The following is a 23,720-nucleotide window of genomic DNA, read 5'->3' on the forward strand; positions in this document are numbered from 1 at the left end:
TAGAAGTTATATTCTTGTACATGGGGCAGTATTATAGTAGTTATATTCTTGTACATAGGAGCAGTATTATAGTAGTGATATTCTTGTACATAGGGGCAGTATTATAGTAGTTATATTCTTGTATATAGGAGCAGTATTATAGTAGTTATATTCTTGCACATAGGGGCAATATTATAGTAGTTATATTCTTATATATAGGGGCCAGTATTATAGTACTTATATTCTTGTACATATGGGCAGTATTATAGTAGTTATATTCTTGTACATAGGAGCAGTATTATAGTAGTTATATTCTTGTACATAGGGGCAGTATTATAGTAGTTATATTCTTGTACATAAGGAGCAGTATTATAGTAGTTATATTTTTGTACATAGGAGCAGTATTATAGTAGTTATATTCTTGTACATAGGAGCAGTATTATAGTAGTTATATTCTTGTACATAGGGGCAGTATTATAGTAGTTATATTCCTGTACATAGGGAGCAGTATTATAGTAGTTATATTCTTGTACATAGGAGCAGTATTATAGTAGTTATATTCTTGTACATAGGAGCAGTATTATAGTAGTTATATTCTTGTACAGAGGAGCAGTATTATAGTAGTTATATTCTTGTACATAGGGGCAGTATTATAGTAGTTATTTTCTTGTACAGAGGAGCAGTATTATAGTAGTAATATTCTTGTACATAGGAGCAGTATTATAGTAGTTATATTCTTGTACATAGGGGCAGTATTATAGTAGTTATATTCTTATATATAGGGGGCAGTATTATAGTACTTATATTCTTGTACATATGGGCAGTATTATAGTAGTTATATTCTTGTACATAGGGGCAGTATTATAGTAGTTATATTCTTGTACATAGGGCAGTATTATAGTAGTTATATTCTTATATATAGGGGGCAGTATTATAGTACTTATATTCTTGTACATATGGGCAGTATTATAGTAGTTATATTCTTGTACATAGGAGCAGTATTATAGTAGTTATATTCTTGTACATAGGAGCAGTATTATAGTAGTTATATTCTTGTACATAGCGGCAGTATTATAGTAGTTATATTCTTGTACATAGGGAGCAGTATTATAGTAGTTATATTTTTGTACATAGGAGCAGTATTATAGTAGGTATATTCTTGTACATAGGGGCAGTATTATAGTAGTTATATTCTTGTACATAGGGGCAGTATTATAGTAGTTATATTCTTGTACATAGGGGCAGTATTATAGTAGTTATATTCTTGTACATAGGAGCAGTATTATAGTAGTTATATATTTGTACATAGGAGGCAGTATTATACTAGTTATATTCTTGTACATGGGGACAGTATTACAGTAGTTATATTCTTATATATAGGGGGCAGTATTATAGTAGTTATATTCTTGTACATAGGGGCAGTATTATAGTAGTTATATTCTTGTACATAGGAGCAGTATTATAGTAGTTATATTCTTGTACATAGGAGCAGTATTATAGTAGTTATATTCTTGTACATAGGAGCAGTATTATAGTAGTTATATTCTTGTACATAGGAGCAGTATTATAGTAGTTATATTCTTGTACATAGGAGCAGTATTATAGTAGTTATATTCTTGTACATAGGAGCAGTATTATAGTAGTGATATTCTTGTACATAGGGGCAGTATTATAGTAGTTATATTCTTGTATATAGGAGCAGTATTATAGTAGTTATATTCTTGTACATAGGGGCAGTATTATAGTAGTTATATTCTTATATATAGGGGGCAGTATTATAGTACTTATATTCTTGTACATATGGGCAGTATTATAGTAGTTATATTCTTGTACATAGGGGCAGTATTATAGTAGTTATATTCTTGTACATAGGGCAGTATTATAGTAGTTATATTCTTATATATAGGGGGCAGTATTATAGTACTTATATTCTTGTACATATGGGCAGTATTATAGTAGTTATATTCTTGTACATAGGAGCAGTATTATAGTAGTTATATTCTTGTACATAGGAGCAGTATTATAGTAGTTATATTCTTGTACATAGCGGCAGTATTATAGTAGTTATATTCTTGTACATAGGGAGCAGTATTATAGTAGTTATATTTTTGTACATAGGAGCAGTATTATAGTAGGTATATTCTTGTACATAGGGGCAGTATTATAGTAGTTATATTCTTGTACATAGGGGCAGTATTATAGTAGTTATATTCTTGTACATAGGGGCAGTATTATAGTAGTTATATTCTTGTACATAGGAGCAGTATTATAGTAGTTATATATTTGTACATAGGAGGCAGTATTATACTAGTTATATTCTTGTACATGGGGACAGTATTACAGTAGTTATATTCTTATATATAGGGGGCAGTATTATAGTAGTTATATTCTTGTACATAGGGGCAGTATTATAGTAGTTATATTCTTGTACATAGGAGCAGTATTATAGTAGTTATATTCTTGTACATAGGAGCAGTATTATAGTAGTTATATTCTTGTACATAGGAGCAGTATTATAGTAGTGATATTCTTGTACATAGGGGCAGTATTATAGTAGTTATATTCTTGTATATAGGAGCAGTATAATAGTAGTTATATTCTTGTACATAGGGGCAATATTATAGTAGTTATATTCTTATATATAGGGGGCAGTATTATAGTACTTATATTCTTGTACATATGGGCAGTATTATAGTAGTTATATTCTTGTACATAGGAGCAGTATTATAGTAGTTATATTTTTGTACATAGGAGCAGTATTATAGTAGTTATATTCTTGTACATAGGAGCAGTATTATAGTAGTTATATTCTTGTACATAGGGGCAGTATTATAGTAGTTATATTCCTGTACATAGGGAGCAGTATTATAGTAGTTATATTCTTGTACATAGGAGCAGTATTATAGTAGTTATATTCTTGTACATAGGAGCAGTATTATAGTAGTTATATTCTTGTACAGAGGAGCAGTATTATAGTAGTTATATTCTTGTACATAGGGGCAGTATTATAGTAGTTATTTTCTTGTACATAGGAGCAGTATTATAGTAGTTATATTCTTGTACAAAGGAGCAGTATTATAGTAGTTATATTCTTGTACATAGGAGCAGTATTATAGTAGTTATATTCTTGTACCTAGGAGCAGTATTATAGTAGTTATATTCTTGTACATAGGGGCAGTATTATAGTAGTTATATTCCTGTACATAGGGAGCAGTATTATAGTAGTTATATTCTTGTACATAGCAGCAGTATTATAGTAGTTATATTCTTGTACATAGGAGCAGTATTATAGTAGTTATATTCTTGTACAGAGGAGCAGTATTATAGTAGTTATATTCTTGTACATGGGGCAGTATTATAGTAGTTATTTTCTTGTACATAGGGGCAGTATTATAGTAGTTATATTCTTATATATAGGGGGCAGTATTATAGTACTTATATTCTTGTACATATGGGCAGTATTATAGTAGTTATATTCTTGTACATAGGAGCAGTATTATAGTAGTTATATTCTTGTACATAGGAGCAGTATTATAGTAGTTATATTCTTGTACATAGGGGCAGTATTATAGTAGTTATTTTCTTGTACAGAGGAGCAGTATTATAGTAGTAATATTCTTGTACATAAGAGCAGTATTATAGTAGTTATATTCTTGTACATAGGGGCAGTATTATAGTAGTTATATTCTTATATATAGGGGGCAGTATTATAATACTTATATTCTTGTACATATGGGCAGTATTATAATAGTTATATTCTTGTACATAGGAGCAGTATTATAGTAGTTATATTCTTGTACATAGGAGCAGTATTATAGTAGTTATATTCTTGTACATAGGGGCAGTATTATAGTAGTTATTTTCTTGTACAGAGGAGCAGTATTATAGTAGTAATATTCTTGTACATAGGAGCAGTATTATAGTAGTTATATTCTTGTACATAGGGGCAGTATTATAGTAGTTATATTCTTATATATAGGGGGCAGTATTATAGTAGTTATATTCTTGTACATAGGGGCAGTATTATAGTAGTTATATTCTTGTACATAGGAGCAGTATTATAGTAGTTATATTCTTGTACATAGGGGCAGTATTATAGTAGTTATATTCTTGTACATAGGGGCAGTATTATAGTAGTTATATTCTTGTACATAGGAGCAGTATTATAGTAGTTATATTCTTGTACATACGAGCAGTATTATAGTAGTTATATTCTTGTACATAGGGACAGTATTATAGTAGTTATATTCTTGTACATAGGAGCAGTATTATAGTAGTTATATTCTTGTACATAGGAGCAGTATTATAGTAGTTATTTTCTTGTACATAGGGGCAGTATTATAGTAGTTATATTCTTGTACATAGAGGGCAGTATTATAGTAGTTATATTCTTGTACATAGAGGCAGTATTATAGTAGTTATATTCTTGTACATAGAGGGCAGTATTATAGTAGTTATATTCTTGTACATAGGGGCAGTATTATAGTAGTTATATTCTTGTACATAGAGGGCAGTATTATAGTAGTTATATTCTTGTACATAGGGGCAGTACTATAGTAGTTACATTCTTGTATATAAGAGGCAATATTATAGTAGTTATATTCTTGTACATAGGAGCAGTATTATAGTAGTTATATTCTTGTACATAGGGGCAGTATTATAGTAGTTATATTCTTGTACATAGGAACAGTATTATAGTAGTTATATTCTTGTACATAGGGGCAGTATTATAGTAGTTATATTCTTGTATATAGGAGCAGTATTATAGTAGTTATATTCTTGTACACAGGGGCAGTATTATAGTAGTTATATTCTTGTACATAGGGGCAGTATTATAGTAGTTATATTCTTGTACATAGAGGGCAGTATTATAGTAGTTATATTCTTGCACATAGAGGGCACTATTATAGTAGTTATATTCTTGCACATAGAGGGCAGTATTATAGTAGTTATATTCTTGTACATAGGAGCAGTATTATAGTAGTTATATTCCTGTACATAGGGGCAGTAGTATAGTAGTTATATTCTTGTACATAGGGGCAGTATTATAGTGCTTATATTCTTGTACATAGAGCAGTATTATAGTAGTTATATTCCTGTACATAGGAGCAGTATTATAGTAGTTATATTCCTGTATACAGGAGCAGTATTATAGTTTTTATATTCTTGTACATAGGGGCAGTATTATAGTAGTTATTTTCCTGTACATAGGGGCAGTATTATAGTAGTTATATTCTTGTACATAGGAGCAGTATTATAGTAGTTATATTCTTGTACATAGGAGCAGTATTATAGTAGTTATATTCTTGTACATAGGAGAAGTATTATAGAAGTTATATTCTTGTACATGGGGCAGTATTATAGTAGTTATATTCTTGTACATAGGAGCAGTATTATAGTAGTGATATTCTTGTACATAGGGGCAGTATTATAGTAGTTATATTCTTGTATATAGGAGCAGTATTATAGTAGTTATATTCTTGCACATAGGGGCAATATTATAGTAGTTATATTCTTATATATAGGGGCCAGTATTATAGTACTTATATTCTTGTACATATGGGCAGTATTATAGTAGTTATATTCTTGTACATAGGAGCAGTATTATAGTAGTTATATTCTTGTACATAGGAGCAGTATTATAGTAGTTATATTCTTGTACATAGGGGCAGTATTATAGTAGTTATATTCTTGTACATAAGGAGCAGTATTATAGTAGTTATATTTTTGTACATAGGAGCAGTATTATAGTAGTTATATTCTTGTACATAGGAGCAGTATTATAGTAGTTATATTCTTGTACATAGGGGCAGTATTATAGTAGTTATATTCCTGTACATAGGGAGCAGTATTATAGTAGTTATATTCTTGTACATAGGAGCAGTATTATAGTAGTTATATTCTTGTACATAGGAGCAGTATTATAGTAGTTATATTCTTGTACAGAGGAGCAGTATTATAGTAGTTATATTCTTGTACATACGGGCAGTATTATAGTAGTTATTTTCTTGTACAGAGGAGCAGTATTATAGTAGTAATATTCTTGTACATAGGAGCAGTATTATAGTAGTTATATTCTTGTACATAGGGGCAGTATTATAGTAGTTATATTCTTATATATAGGGGGCAGTATTATAGTACTTATATTCTTGTACATATGGGCAGTATTATAGTAGTTATATTCTTGTACATAGGGGCAGTATTATAGTAGTTATATTCTTGTACATAGGGCAGTATTATAGTAGTTATATTCTTATATATAGGGGGCAGTATTATAGTACTTATATTCTTGTACATATGGGCAGTATTATAGTAGTTATATTCTTGTACATAGGAGCAGTATTATAGTAGTTATATTCTTGTACATAGGAGCAGTATTATAGTAGTTATATTCTTGTACATAGCGGCAGTATTATAGTAGTTATATTCTTGTACATAGGGAGCAGCATTATAGTAGTTATATTTTTGTACATAGGAGCAGTATTATAGTAGGTATATTCTTGTATATAGGGGCAGTATTATAGTAGTTATATTCTTGTACATAGGGGCAGTATTATAGTAGTTATATTCTTGTACATAGGGGCAGTATTATAGTAGTTATATTCTTGTACATAGGAGCAGTATTATAGTAGTTATATATTTGTACATAGGAGGCAGTATTATACTAGTTATATTCTTGTACATGGGGACAGTATTACAGTAGTTATATTCTTATATATAGGGGGCAGTATTATAGTAGTTATATTCTTGTACATAGGGGCAGTATTATAGTAGTTATATTCTTGTACATAGGAGCAGTATTATAGTAGTTATATTCTTGTACATAGGAGCAGTATTATAGTAGTTATATTCTTGTACATAGGAGCAGTATTATAGTAGTTATATTCTTGTACCTAGAAGCAGTATTATAGTAGTTATATTCTTGTACATAGGGGCAGTATTATAGTAGTTATATTCCTGTACATAGGGAGCAGTATTATAGTAGTTATATTCTTGTACATAGGAGCAGTATTATAGTAGTTATATTCTTGTACAGAGGAGCAGTATTATAGTAGTTATATTCTTGTACATAGGGGCAGTATTATAGTAGTTATATTCCTGTACATAGGGAGCAGTATTATAGTAGTTATATTCTTGTACATAGGAGCAGTATTATAGTAGTTATATTCTTGTACAAAGGAGCAGTATTATAGTAGTTATATTCTTGTACATAGGAGCAGTATTATAGTAGTTATATTCTTGTACCTAGAAGCAGTATTATAGTAGTTATATTCTTGTACATAGGGGCAGTATTATAGTAGTTATATTCCTGTACATAGGGAGCAGTATTATAGTAGTTATATTCTTGTACATAGGAGCAGTATTATAGTAGTTATATTCTTGTACAGAGGAGCAGTATTATAGTAGTTATATTCTTGTACATAGGGGCAGTATTATAGTAGTTATTTTCTTGTACAGAGGAGCAGTATTATAGTAGTAATATTCTTGTACATAGGAGCAGTATTATAGTAGATATATTCTTGTACATAGGGGCAGTATTATAATAGTTATATTCTTATATATAGGGGGCAGTATTATAGTACTTATATTCTTGTACATATGGGCAGTATTATAGTAGTTATATTCTTGTACATAGGAGCAGTATTATAGTAGTTATATTCTTGTACATAGGAGCAGTATTATAGTAGTTATATTCTTGTACATAGGGGCAGTATTATAGTAGTTATTTTCTTGTACAGAGGAGCAGTATTATAGTAGTAATATTCTTGTACATAGGAGCAGTATTATAGTAGTTATATTCTTGTACATAGGGGCAGTATTATAGTAGTTATATTCTTATATATAGGGGGCAGTATTATAGTACTTATATTCTTGTACATATGGGCAGTATTATAGTAGTTATTTTCTTGTACAGAGGAGCAGTATTATAGTAGTAATATTCTTGTACATAGGAGCAGTATTATAGTAGTTATATTCTTGTACATAGGGGCAGTATTATAGTAGTTATATTCTTATATATAGGGGGCAGTATTATAGTAGTTATATTCTTGTACATAGGGGCAGTATTATAGTAGTTATATTCTTGTACATAGGAGCAGTATTATAGTAGTTATATTCTTGTACATAGGGGCAGTATTATAGTAGTTATATTCTTGTACATAGGAGCAGTATTATAGTAGTTATATTCTTGTACATACGAGCAGTATTATAGTAGTTATATTCTTGTACATAGGGACAGTATTATAGTAGTTATATTCTTATATATAGGGGGCAGTATTATAGTACTTATATTCTTGTACATATGGGCAGTATTATAGTAGTTATATTCTTGTACATAGGAGCAGTATTATAGTAGTTATATTCTTGTACATAGGAGCAGTATTATAGTAGTTATATTCTTGTACATAGGGGCAGTATTATAGTAGTTATTTTCTTGTACAGAGGAGCAGTATTATAGTAGTAATATTCTTGTACATAGGAGCAGTATTATAGTAGTTATATTCTTGTACATAGGGGCAGTATTATAGTAGTTATATTCTTATATATAGGGGGCAGTATTATAGTAGTTATATTCTTGTACATAGGGGCAGTATTATAGTAGTTATATTCTTGTACATAGGAGCAGTATTATAGTAGTTATATTCTTGTACATAGGGGCAGTATTATAGTAGTTATATTCTTGTACATAGGGGCAGTATTATAGTAGTTATATTCTTGTACATAGGAGCAGTATTATAGTAGTTATATTCTTGTACATACGAGCAGTATTATAGTAGTTATATTCTTGTACATAGGGACAGTATTATAGTAGTTATATTCTTGTACATAGGAGCAGTATTATAGTAGTTATTTTCTTGTACATAGGGGCAGTATTATAGTAGTTATATTCTTGTACATAGAGGGCAGTATTATAGTAGTTATATTCTTGTACATAGGGGCAGTATTATAGTAGTTATATTCTTGTACATAGAGGGCAGTATAATAGTAGTTATATTCTTGTACATAGGGGCAGTATTATAGTAGTTATATTCTTGTACATAGAGGGCAGTATTATAGTAGTTATATTCTTGTACATAGGAGCAGTATTATAGTAGTTATATTCTTGTACATAGGAGCAGTATTATAGTAGTTATATTCTTGTACATAGGGGCAGTATTATAGTAGTTATATTCTTGTACATAGGGGCAGTATGATAGTAGTTATATTCGTGTACATAGGGGCAGTATTATAGTAGTTATATTCTTGTACATAGGGGTAGTATTATAGTAGTTATATTCTTGTACATAGGGACAGTATTATAGTAGTTATATGCTTGTACATGGGGGCAGTATTATAGTAGTTATATTCTTGTACATAGGAGCAGTATTATAGTAGTTATATTCTTGCACATAGGGGCAGTATTATAGTTATATTCTTGTACATAGGAGCAGTATTATAGTAGTTATATTCTTGTACATAGGGGCAGTATTATAGTAGTTATATTCTTGTATATAAGAGGCAATATTATAGTAGTTATATTCTTTACATAGGAGCAGTATTATAGTAGTTATATTCTTGTACATAGGGGCAATATTATAGTAGTTATATTCTTGTACATGGGTCAGTATTATAGTAGTTATATTCTTGTACATAGGAGCAGTATTATAGTAGTTATATTCTTGTACATAGGGGGCAGTATTATAGTAGTTATATTCTTGTACATAGGGGCAGTATTATAGTAGTTATATTCTTGTACATAGGGGGCAGTATTATAGTAGTTATATTCTTGTACATAGGGGCAGTATTATAGCAGTTATATTCTTGTACATAGGGGCAGTATTATAGTAGTTATATTCTTGTACATAGGGGCAGTATTATAGTAGTTATTTTCTTGTACATAGGAGCAGTATTATAGTAGTTATATTCTTGTACAAAGGAGCAGTATTATAGTAGTTATATTCTTGTACATAGGAGCAGTATTATAGTAGTTATATTCTTGTACCTAGGAGCAGTATTATAGTAGTTATATTCTTGTACATAGGGGCAGTATTATAGTAGTTATATTCTTGTATATAAGAGGCAATATTATAGTAGTTATATTCTTTACATAGGAGCAGTATTATAGTAGTTATATTCTTGTACATAGGGGCAATATTATAGTAGTTATATTCTTGTACATGGGTCAGTATTATAGTAGTTATATTCTTGTACATAGGAGCAGTATTATAGTAGTTATATTCTTGTACATAGGGGGCAGTATTATAGTAGTTATATTCTTGTACATAGGGGCAGTATTATAGTAGTTATATTCTTGTATATAAGAGGCAATATTATAGTAGTTATATTCTTTACATAGGAGCAGTATTATAGTAGTTATATTCTTGTACATAGGGGCAATATTATAGTAGTTATATTCTTGTACATGGGTCAGTATTATAGTAGTTATATTCTTGTACATAGGAGCAGTATTATAGTAGTTATATTCTTGTACATAGGGGGCAGTATTATAGTAGTTATATTCTTGTACATAGGGGCAGTATTATAGTAGTTATATTCTTGTACATAGGGGGCAGTATTATAGTAGTTATATTCTTGTACATAGGGGCAGTATTATAGCAGTTATATTCTTGTACATAGGGGCAGTATTATAGCAGTTATATTCTTGTACATAGGGGCAGTATTATAGTAGTTATATCCCTGTACATAGGGAGCAGTATTATAGTAGTTATATTCTTGTACATAGGGGCAGTATTATAGTAGTCATGTTTTTGTATATAGGGGGCAATATGGTAATTTGTGGCTTATTAACACCAGTCAAGTAATAAGTGTATTTGCTGTTTACTGAATGAAGCTTTTCTATTGTGGGTTGAAAGCTGCAGATCTGGTGTTTTCTAAGCTTCTCAAATATTCTATATATAAAATGTATTTCTATATTTCTGGAGGATTCGCCTCTGGCAGATCTGTCCATGCACTGATTTTACAGATGTAGAGTAAACTCTGACTCCCAGGTCTCATGAGATGGAGATGAATGATGTGATATTTACTGAATGATCACTGACCCCGGCATAACCGGCTAAAAAGAAGTACAGAAAAATTGTATAATAATTCTAAGTATTAATTTTTTTATTGAAAAAAATTGATAATTTGAAACTCTACAAGAGAGATTAATTTCCAGTTGTTTTATAGACTAATATTAAAAAATACCTTATCATCGTTTGTATTTAATGCATAACACAACAAAATGGAAAATATATATTTTTGAAGCAGAGAAGTAATGGGAAATCTTACCATAATAGAATGGGTCACGATCCTGACTTGTATCCTCGGATTCTAAGGAAAAAGAAAGGAAAAAAATAAAGGAATTGAGAAAAAAGTTAGTTCATCAGATGCCTTGTAGCCCCTTTACGGCATCTCTCTTATACCAGGTCCTACACTTGCCTTACCTCGCTGAGAATAAACGTCTCCATCTGAATGGGTACATGTGAAACCTCTTCCTAGACCAAAATTCTCTCTCTCTATGGAGGGGTATTGGACCTGCTGTAATTAAAACACCTGAAGCTAGGAGGCGGAGTGCACGATCAGAAGGCTAGAGAATACATTTCAAAAACCTGACCTGCAAATCCAAACATAGACTAAGTGTGAACAGGTGCTGAACCCAGAGTCGCCAACTCGTATATAGTTAAGTAAATAAGGCAGCACACTGCAGCGCTAGAACATACAAACTTGAAAAACGAAATTTGAACTTGCCTGGTAAGGCAAGCGTAGGACCTGGTATAAGAGAGATGCCGTAAAGGGGCTACCAGGTACACATAAAATTGGCCATTTTTATGCGCTAAACGCTTACCAGGCAAGTTTAAATTTCGTATTTCAAGTTTGTATGTTCTAGCGCTGCAGTGTGCTGCCTTATTTATTTAACTATATACGAGTTGGCGACTCTAGGTTCAGCACCTGTTCACACTGAGTCTATGTTTGGATGTGCAGGTCAGGTTTTTGAAATGTATTCTCTAGCCTTCTGATCGTGCATTCCGCCTCCTAGCCTACAGGTGTTTTAATTACAGCAGGTCCAATACCCCTCCATAGAGAGAGAGAATTTTGGTCTAGGAAGAGGTTTCACATGTACCCATTCAGATGGAGACGTTTATTCTCAGCGAGGTAAGGCAAGCGTAGGACCTGGTATAAGAGAGATGCCGTAAAGGGGCTACCAGGTACACATAAAATTGGCCATTTTTATGCGCTAAACGCTCTCATTTTTCATATTTCTAGTGCAGTAATGCAGTTCGAATTTCGTATTTCAAGTTTGTATGTTCTAGCGCTGCAGTGAGCTGCCTTATTTACTTAACTATATACGAGTTGGCGACTCTAGGTTCAGCACCTGTTCACACTGAGTCTATGTTTGGATGTGCAGGTCAGGTTTTTTAAATGAGTTCATCAGATGCCGACCCCTGTGGACTTGATGTTAATTGCTGTATATCGAATCCTGCATTTAGCCCTTGTTATTATTTATCTATCACGACCGGGTCACGAGGAGGGTCGGGAATTTTTTACCAAAACTTGTGTTAAGTTTTTTTCTGGATCTATGTGAATCTGGAATGTTTAGTAGATTTTGTCACGCAACAATTAGATACAAAGTAACAACCTGTCAATACGGAATGCTGTGTACAATCTGGGCAGCAGGGGGTCTTTGCAGGGCGGGGGTCTTAATCCCACCAAGGAGTTTGTATGTTCTCTCTGTGTTTGTGTGGGTTTCATCCCACAATCCAAAAACATACTGTTGGAAAGACAGGTTGGACTGGATGAAGTCCTAGCACAGCAGGTCTTGAATAGATGCACCTGGCTAGCCTTGACTAAGAACCAGGACATGTGTTCTCCTTGCTCTCTGAATCAGCAGAAGTTGAGCAGAATGGCTTGGGTTGTGTCTAAGGGAGAAACAAACCAGAGTCTCTCTTAAAGGAGTCTGCTCAAGGCAATGTGCACAAAACTGCAAGTATCAGTGGCTGCTACGGACAATGGCCATTTTGTTTAAACGAACTGGGACTAGCGCAGCCTTGTGTGAAAAGCCAGGGTCTGTTGTGTTTAATTAGCACCTTCTGCTGAGTGTGATAGCTAGGACTGGTGTCCCAAAGAGCGCAGGTGATTGCAGTGTAAAGATTGTAGGTCCTGGGAAAAGGCAGCTACAGCATTGCAAACATAGCTTGAAAGCATGGAGGAGCTGGTTAAGCAGCTGGTCCAGGCCAATATGCAGCAGCAACAGCAGATCCAACAGGAAACTAACAAACTTCTGATCCAACAGTTTCAACAACAGCTGCAGGAGTTACAGCAGCAGCACTTACCTAGAATGAGCAACATTACCATCAGCAGCAGCTACAACAGCAGCACCACCAGAAGATGTCTGTCTTGACAGAAACTGTCTGGGCGAAGGAAGCAGCACTTTTTGCCAACCAAAGTGATGGATGAACCAGGGGAGATGTTAAACATTCACATCAAAGGTTTGCATTCAGACTAGACAATCTTTAGCCTGACAATAATTTGTCCTCTGCCTGACTACGGAGGTTGTCACCCTAAAATTACGCAATGGCACCCCCTCTCAATGTCATCTGACTGAGTGTCCTTAACTGCACCCTCAACTGTACACCCAAAACCACAACCATAGACAGACAAAGGGTGGGACACACAGGTAAAGACGTGTTCACACAGTCATAAGTTAAAGATGGAAGGAAAACAAAGGAACCCACAGAGAACTTCCGTAAACCCCCAGACCCTGAATGTAACAAAATGGGAAAATTACTGAGAAGGGTAATACACAAACAAGGCGCAGGAGAAACAGCAGAGAAAACCATAGCTAGATAATCCTGCACTGGGGAGCTGGGACTCCAAACATCCATCTAACCTGGAAAATAGCCAGCAAAGGCTGCATGTATCCAGAGAGTATAAATAAACCCTCCCAAGATGTGATCGGACAAATTAAAAAGAGGACGTGAAAAACCTTCATAGAAGCAAAACCGCAAAGCAAAGACAAGAGCATGATAGGCAGTTGGAAAGATACAAAACAGGCTGTGGTCAAGCAGAGAAAGAAACCGACCCACGGCCAGAGATCACCGGCTCAAGATCTGGAGCCAAGCCATGACCGGCAAACAGTACAGGAGTCTTTGCAGAAAAAGTCTCTGGAGGACAACGTTTAGGCTTTCCTGATGGCTCTGAAAGTGGTGTACACAAGGAGAAACTGCACCCAGTGAAATGGGCAGAGGTCCTAATGCTATACCGTGCTGGCAAACTGTAGGAATACTACTACTTCCTTGCCCTGCAGGATGCCAAGTTGTACGGCAAGCTGAAGGTGCACGTTTGGACGCAAACCTAGATGTTAATGTGCACCACTGATGCTACCAAAGGGACAAATCACCCCATCCCAAAAGTTCAACCTGTTAGACCTCCTGCAAAAATGGTTGCAGACCAGCTCTCTGGCACAGATGATGGAAAGAGTTGTGTGTACCGATTTATCTACTCACTACCTAAGTCAGTGCAAAGCTGGGTTGCCCAAAGAGATCCCCAGAATACAGATGAGCTTTGTGGAAAGATCCTTGGCTGTGGAGAACACCATGAGCCTGAGGTCACCTTTCTGGGATACCCAAAAGAAAGGATCTAAATTCATGTCTGAGGCGTGCACAAAGACCTAACCGAGTTTTCATGCCATTTTCTGTTGGAGGTGTCATGTCCTGAGGCATATATCAGCCCATTGACCACCGGTCTCAGAATCAATGGACTGCTCTGTAGGCTGGATCTACTCCTACTTTGCCTGTAGCGCTGTTCCTCATGCTGGCGAGAGACCTCACGTGCCAAGGTGACTGTGAACAGTGTTCAAGTGACGGAACTCCTGTCCTTGGCTCGTTTGACCCTGGTAAGGGCCAAACTTCTGCATGTGCTAATCCCTGGGACAGGCATGGGGGGTAAGGTATATTCATGGAGATGCCAAGAACTATCCCAAGCCTAGGTCAACATACGACTGTCGTTCCATGTCCCGCAAAGTGGGAGTGGTCAATGCCTTGTTGCATGCTATTGTTTTCGGTCGAGATTTTCCTTTGTTCTGGGACTTGTGGGCTAAAGCTATAGCACCCAGTAGACTGGTATGCCACCAAGCTGTAGAACCTAGTAGACTGGTATGGCGCCAAGCTGTAGAACCCAGTAGACTGGTATGCCACCAAGCTGTAGAACCCAGTAGACTGGTATGGCGCCAAGCTGTAGAACCCAGTAGACTGGTATGCCGCCAAGCTGTAGAACCCAGTAGACTGGTATGCCAGCAAGCTGTAGAACCCAGTAGACTGGTATGCGACCAAGCTGTAGAACCCAGTAGACTGGTATGCCGCCAAGCTGTAGAACCCAGTAGACTGGTATGCCACCAAGCTGTAGAACCCAGTAGACTGGTATGCCGCCAAGCTGTAGAACCCAGTAGACTGGTATGCCGCCAAGCTGTAGAACCCAGTAGACTGGTATACCGCCAAGCTGTAGAACCCAGTAGATTGGTATGCCACCAAGCTGTAGAACCCAGTAGACTGGTATGCCCCCAAGCTGTAGAACCCAGTAGACTGGTATGCCACCAAGCTGTAGAACCCAGTAGACTGGTATGCCACCAAGCTATAGAACCCAGTAGACTGGTATGCCACCAAGCTGTAGAACCTAGTAGACTGGTATGCCACCAAGCTGTAGAACCCAGTAGACTGGTATGGCGCCAAGCTGTAGAACCCAGTAGACTGGTATGCCACGAAGCTGTAGAACCCAGTAGACTGGTATGGCGCCAAGCTGTAGAACCCAGTAGTATGATATGCCGCCAGGAGTTAGGTTTGGTAACAAGGTCACACGATGCAAACTGAAGACATCCTTTCACTGTACTGGCTAGAAAGGAGAATGAGGAAGCATCCCCTGAAGCCAATATCCCTGATCTTGAGGAGTCCCAGGTCAATTTGGGACTTCCTGGATCAATGACAAAGCAGTATATTCTGGAAAATGTAAGTGTGATGAATGGTGCTCCCCAGGAGCACGGAGCCAATAACTGTGTTCTGCAATTGGCCAGGCATAATGATCTGCTATGTCCAAGGGACCAAAGTGAAGGGTCAGGTAAAAGAGCGCCTCCTCAAGGCAAAAAAGGAAAAATCCAGGCGGTATAATCGGTTTAGTCGAGTGGAATAATTTAAGCCCGGGGATTGGGTACTGGTGTTAGTGCCCACAGTGGAGGGCAAGTTCCTTACCCAGTGGCGGGGATTATATAGGGTGGCAGAAAGAGTGGGAGAGGTCAACTCTAAAGTACACAGACCACGGAAAAGGAAGTCCTTCTAGAAATATTATGGCAACCAACTAAAACTTTAGAATTGTAGCAACCTGCTCAAAACCACTTTCTGGTTGGATCAGTCAGAAGCCAACTTTGTGAGTGTCAAAGTAGCAGGAAATCGTACACCTTCCCAAAAAAACAGCACAGTCGGAAAAGAGTACTCAAAATTGTGGCAGGTGCGTGGAGGTGCAAGGTCACACTCGAATGATCAAGCATGAGCCTCCAGCTCAAGTCAGTTTAAGACCTTGTAGGCAATTTGAATTGGCAGACGGTGCCTAACACTCGACTCTGGGCAGAGGGGGAGGGTATGTAGGAAAGTCAGGTAGGACTGGGTTATATTCTAGCACTGCACCTGGACATCTTTGACTAACAACCAGGGCATGTGTTCACCTTGGTTCCTCTGGGCAGAGGGGGAGGATATGTAGGGAAGGTAGGACTTGGTAAAATTCTAGCACTGCAGGTCTTGATTAGTTGCACCTGTCTAGCTTTGACTATGAACTAGGACCTGTGTGCACCTTGCTCTCTTTGTCAGCTTGGAAAGCTGAACAAAGTAGGTTGCCTTAGATCTGGGGAGAGACAAACAAGAGTCTCTATGAAATGAGCCTGCACAGGGCCATGTGCATCAACCTGCAAATATCAGTGGTTGATATGGACAATAGATGTTTTATGGGACCAAACTGGAACTAGATCAGCCGTGTATGAGTAGCCAGGGTCTATTTTATTTAGTGAGCACCTGGACAATGCTACAAGGCTAGGGATTTTGTGTTCATGGTTTTGTTTTTTTGCTGTGCAACCTATGGCAATAAACACAATATTGTTTTGATAAAAGAACCAGTGCCTGTGAGAATGCTGCTTACCTGAAAGTGTGAAACCCTACAATACTGATAGGGAATTAAGTTTGTGATCCCAAATGGAAACAGCTATGATAATGTGTGTAAAGCTGTGGCATATGATGGCGCTATATAAATGAGCAAAATGCTTACCAAGAGCCGCTGCCATCGCAACTGAACAGCAAAACAGAAAAAGGAAAGTCTCCATGATAACCTGTAGAAAGACAAGGGAAGTGCAGTCAGTGATGGAATTGTATTGACTCCTCCTTGGCAGTATTATAGTAGTTATATTCTTGTACATAGGAGCAGTATTATAGTAGTTATATTCTTGTACATAGGGGCAGTATTATAGTAGTTATATTCTTGTACATAGGGGCAGTATTATAGTAGTTATATTCTTGTACATAGGAGCAGTATTATAGTAGTTATATTCTTGTACATAGGAGCAGTATTATAGTAGTTATATTCTTGTACATAGGGGCAGTATTATAGTAGTTATATTCTTGTACATAGGGGCAGTATTATAGTAGTTATATTCTTGTACATAGGGGCAGTATTATAGTAGCTATATTCTTGTACATAGGAGCAGTATTATAGTAGTTATATTCTTGTACATAGGGGCAGTATTATAGTAGTTATATTCTTGTACATAGGAGCAGTATTATAGTAGTTATATTCTTGTACATAGGGGCAGTATTATAGTAGCTATATTCTTGTACATAGGAGCAGTATTATAGTAGTTATATTCTTGTACATAGCAGCAGTATTATAGTAGTTATATTCTTGTACATAGGGGCAGTATTATAGTAGTTATATTCTTGTACATAGGAGCAGTATTATAGTAGTTATATTCTTGTACATAGGAGCAGTATTATAGTAGTTATATTCTTGTACATAGGGGCAGTATTATAGTAGCTATATTCTTGTACATAGGAGCAGTATTATAGTAGTTATATTCTTGTACATAGCAGCAGTATTATAGTAGTTATATTCTTGTACATAGGGGCAGTATTATAGTAGTTATATTCTTGTACATAGGAGCAGTATTATAGTAGTTATATTCTTGTACATAGGGGCAGTATTATAGTAGTTATATTCTTGTACATAGCAGCAGTATTATAGTAGTTATATTCTTGTACATAGGAGCAGTATTATAGTAGTTATATTCTTGTACATAGGAGCAGTATTATAGTAGTTATATTCTTGTACATAGGAGCAGTATTATAGTAGTTATATTCTTGTACATAGGAGCAGTATTATAGTAGTTATATTCTTGTACATAGGGGGCAGTATTATAGTAGTTATATTCTTGTACATAGGAGCAGTATTATAGTAGTTATATTCTTGTACATAGGGGGCAGTATTATAGTAGTTATATTCTTGTACATAAGAGCAGTATAAGGCTATGTGCACACGTTCAGGAATTCATGCAGAATATTCCTGTGAAAAACCAGACATTTTCTGCATGAAAACCGCATGCGGTTTTTGCCGCGTTTTTGCCGCGGTTTGGCCGCGTTTTTGCCGCGGTTTTTTCCGGACACTTCCCAATGCATTTTGGAGTGGGAAAAATGCAAAAAAAAAACGCAAAAAGATAGAGCATGTCCGGATTTTGTGCCTGATGCGTTTCTTTTGCGGAAAAAAACGCATCATGTGCACAAAACATGCGGAATTCATTCTAAATGATGGGATGCTTATTGTATGCGTTTTTTTGCAGTTTTATAGCGTTTTTATCGGGAAAAACCGCGAAAAAACCGGAACGTGTGAACACAGCCTTATAGTAGTTATATTCTTGTACATAGGAGCAGTATTACAGTAGTTATATTCTTGCACATAGGAGCAGTATTATAGTAGTTATATTCTTGTACATAGGAGCAGTATTATAGTAGTTATATTCTTGTACATAGGGGCAGTATTATAGTAGTTATATTCTTGTACATAGGAGCAGTATTATAGTAGTTATATTCTTGTACATAGGATCAGTATTATAGTAGTTATATTCTTGTACATAGATGCAGTTTTATAGTAGTTATAGTCTTGTACATAGGGGCAGTATTATAGTAGTTATATTCTTGTACATAGGAGCAGTATTATAGTAGTTATATTCTTGTATATAGGGGCAGTATTATAGTAGTTATATTCTTGTACATAGGAGCAGTATTATAGTAGTTATATTCTTGTACATAGGGGCAGTATTATAGTAGTTATATTCTTGTACATAGGAGCAGTATTATAGTAGTTATATTCTTGTATATAGGGGCAGTATTATAGTAGTTATATTCTTATACATAAGAGCAGTATTATAGTAGTTATATTCTTGTACATAGGAGCAGTATTATAGTAGTTATATTCTTGTACATAGATGCAGTTTTATAGTAGTTATAGTCTTGTACATAGGGGCAGTATTATAGTAGTTATATTCTTGTACATAGGAGCAGTATTATAGTAGTTATATTCTTGTACATAGGGGCAGTATTATAGTAGTTATATTCTTGTACATAGGGGCAGTATTATAGTAGTTATATTCTTGTATATAGGGGCAGTAGTATAGCAGTGATATTCTTGTATATAGGGGCAGTATTATAGCAGTTATATTCTTGTACATAGGGGCAGTATTATAGTAGTTATATTCCTGTACATAGGGGCAGTATTATAGTAATTATATTCTTGTACATAGGGGCAGTATTATAGTAGTTATATTCTTGTATATAGGGGCAGTAGTATAGCAGTGATATTCTTGTATATAGGGGCAGTATTATAGTAGTTATATTCTTGTATATAGGGGCAGTAGTATAGCAGTGATATTCTTGTATATAGGGGCAGTATTATAGCAGTTATATTCTTGTATATAGGAGCAGTATTATAGTAGTTATATTCTTGTGTATAGGAGCAGTATTATAGTAGTTATATTCTTGTATATAGGGGCAGTAGTATAGCAGTGATATTCTTGTATATAGGGGCAGTATTATAGCAGTTATATTCTTGTATATAGGGAGCAGTATTATAGTAGTTATATTCTTGTATATATGGAGCAGTATTATAGTAGTTATATTCTTGTACATAGGAGCAGTATTATAGTAGTTATATTCTTGTACATAGGAGCAGTATTATAGTAGTTATATTCTTGTACATAGGGGCAGTATTATAGTAGTTATATTCTTGTACATAGGAGCAGTATTATAGTAGTTATATTCTTGTATATAGGGGCAGTATTATAGCAGTGATATTCTTGTATATAGTGGCAGTAGTATAGTAGTTATATTCTTGTATATAGTGGCAGTAGTATAGTAGTGATATTCTTGTATATAGGGGCAGTATTATAGTAGTTATATTCTTGTATATAGGGGCAGTATTATAGTAGTTATATTCTTGTACATAGGGGCAGTATTATAGTAGTTATATTCTTGTATATAGGGGCAGTAGTATAGTAGTTATATTCTTGTACATAGGGGCAGTATTATAGTAGTTATATTCTTGTATATAGGGGCAGTAGTATAGTAGTGATATTCTTGTATATAGTGGCAGTAGTATAGTAGTGATATTCTTGTATATAGGGGCAGTATTATAGTAGTGATATTCTTGTATATAGGGGCAGTAGTATAGTAGTGATATTCTTGTATATAGGGGCAGTAGTATAGCAGTGATATTCTTACAGCAGTTATTCACACTCTCTGCCTGCAGACGCCCCCTGCTATTTATAAGGCCTCTTATGGTAGTAATGTGTCAGCTTTTGCTCATATCTCGGGGTCAGGCCTCCTGTAGTTTTACTCTAATCTTCCCTGGGGATACAGTGTCTGATCTTTGTGGTGTAGAAATGTTTTCTGTAATTTGCCAGAATTCTCCTGTTGTGCAGTTTATTTCTCTTTGTCTAAAGTCAAAGGTTCGCAGACTCTTGTCCTCAGATATCACAGTCCGGGTTCTGTTCACTGTAACTTTTCTGAATGATTCTGTTCTCAGTGGATAAGAAAAGTATTTTTTGCATTACCTGATACATTTCACAGCTGAGGGATTGTTACTATTGTTTCTGTGTGACTGTAATCTGCACTGATACAATGTAACAGGAACAGGGAAGATATTTATGTTGCAGTTTCGGTATATTTCATTAAATTGTATCAAACTTTCTTACAATCAAGACTTGATTATCCGAGTGCTGATCTGTTCTCTGCATGATAACACACAGGAGAGGATTAGATGCACGGCTCAGCAGTCAGTATCACACAGGAGAGGATTAGATGCACGGCTCAGCAGTCAGTATCACACAGGAGAGGATTAGATGCACGGCTCAGCAGTCAGTATCACACAGGAGAGGATTAGATACACGGCTCAGCAGACAGTATCACACAGGAGAGGATTAGATACACGGCTCAGCAGACAGTATCACACAGGAGAGGATTAGATACACGGCTCAGCAGTCAGTATCACACAGGAGAGGATTAGATACACGGCTCAGCAGTCAGTATCACACAGGAGAGGATTAGATACACGGCTCAGCAGTCAGTATCACACAGGAGAGGATTAGATACACGGCTCAGCAGACAGTATCACACAGGAGAGGATTAGATACACGGCTCAGCAGACAGTATCACACAGAAGAGGATTAGATACACGGCTCAGCAGTCAGTATCACACAGGAGAGGATTAGATACACGGCTCAGCAGACAGTATCACACAGGATAGGATTAGATACACGGCTCAGCAGACAGTATCACACAGAAGAGGATTAGATACACGGCTCAGCAGTCAGTATCACACAGAAGAGGATTAGATACACGGCTCAGCAGACAGTATCACACAGGAGAGGATTAGATACACGGCTTAGCAGTCAGTATCACACAGGAGAGGATTAGATACACGGCTCAGCAGTCAGTATCACACAGGAGAGGATTAGATACACGGCTCAGCAGACAGTATCACACAGAAGAGGATTAGATACACGGCTCAGCAGTCAGTATCACACAGGAGAGGATTAGATACACGGCTCAGCAGACAGTATCACACAGGATAGGATTAGATACACGGCTCAGCAGACAGTATCACACAGAAGAGGATTAGATACACGGCTCAGCAGTCAGTATCACACAGAAGAGGATTAGATACACGGCTCAGCAGACAGTATCACACAGGATAGGATTAGATACACGGCTCAGCAGACAGTATCACACAGGAGAGGATTAGATACACGGCTCAGCAGTCAGTATCACACAGGAGAGGATTAGATACACGGCTCAGCAGACAGTATCACACAGGATAGGATTAGATACACGGCTCAGCAGACAGTATCACACAGGAGAGGATTAGATACACGGCTCAGCAGACAGTATCACACAGGATAGGATTAGATACACGGCTCAGCAGACAGTATCACACAGGAGAGGATTAGATACACGGCTCAGCAGACAGTATCACACAGGAGAGGATTAGATACACGGCTCAGCAGACAGTATCACACAGGATAGGATTAGATACACGGCTCAGCAGACAGTATCACACAGGAGAGGATTAGATACACGGCTCAGCAGACAGTATCACACAGGATAGGATTAGATACACGGCTCAGCAGACAGTATCACACAGGAGAGGATGAGATACACGGCTCAGCAGTCAGTATCACACAGGATAGGATTAGATACACGGCTCAGCAGTCAGTATCACACAGGATAGGATTAGATACACGGCTCAGCAGACAGTATCACACAGGAGAGGATTAGATACACGGCTCAGCAGTCAGTATCACACAGGATAGGATTAGATACACGGCTCAGCAGTCAGTATCACACAGGATAGGATTAGATACACGGCTCAGCAGTCAGTATCACACAGGAGAGGATTAGATACACGGCTCAGCAGTCAGTATCACACAGGAGAGGATTAGATACACGGCTCAGCAGTCAGTATCACACAGGAGAGGATTAGATACACGGCTCAGCAGTCAGTATCACACAGGAGAGGATTAGATACACGGCTCAGCAGTCAGTATCACACAGGAGAGGATTAGATACACGGCTCAGCAGTCAGTATCACACAGGAGAGGATTAGATACACGGCTCAGCAGTCAGTATCACACAAGATAGGATTAGATACACGGCTCAGCAGACAGTATCACACAGGAGAGGATGAGATACACGGCTCAGCAGACAGTATCACACAGGTGAGGATTAGATACACGGCTCAGCAGACAGTATCACACAGGAGAGGATTAGATACACAGCTCAGCAGACAGTATCACACAGGAGAGGATGAGATACACGGCTCAGCAGTCAGTATCACACAGGATAGGATTAGATACACGGCTCAGCAGTCAGTATCACACAGGAGAGGATTAGATACACGGCTCAGCAGACAGTATCACACAGGATAGGATTAGATACACGGCTCAGCAGTCAGTATCACACAGGAGAGGATTAGATACACGGCTCAGCAGACAGTATCACACAGGATAGGATTAGATACACGGCTCAGCAGTCAGTATCACACAGGAGAGGATTAGATACACGGCTCAGCAGTCAGTATCACACAGGATAGGATTAGATACACGGCTCAGCAGTCAGTATCACACAGGAGAGGATTAGATACACGGCTCAGCAGACAGTATCACACAGGATAGGATTAGATACACG

At 36.4% G+C, this 23,720-nt stretch overlaps 1 protein-coding gene across 1 annotated transcript in view; it reads right to left on the minus strand.

Annotated features, from left to right (window-relative positions):
* LOC138650927 (phospholemman-like) overlaps positions 1–23,720 on the minus strand; it is a 41,071-nt gene that overhangs the window by 14,286 nt on the left and 3,065 nt on the right. Inside the window, exons 2-3 of the mRNA XM_069740810.1 lie at positions 17,260–17,320; positions 11,248–11,289 (exon numbers count right to left, since the gene is read on the minus strand). Of these exons, the coding sequence (XP_069596911.1) occupies positions 11,248–11,289; positions 17,260–17,314 (97 nt within the window). The 5' untranslated portion in view covers positions 17,315–17,320. The remainder of the gene's footprint in view (positions 1–11,247; positions 11,290–17,259; positions 17,321–23,720) is intronic.

This window comes from Ranitomeya imitator, chromosome 10, assembly GCF_032444005.1.
Source record: "Ranitomeya imitator isolate aRanImi1 chromosome 10, aRanImi1.pri, whole genome shotgun sequence".
NCBI classification, from domain to species: domain Eukaryota; kingdom Metazoa; phylum Chordata; class Amphibia; order Anura; family Dendrobatidae; genus Ranitomeya; species Ranitomeya imitator.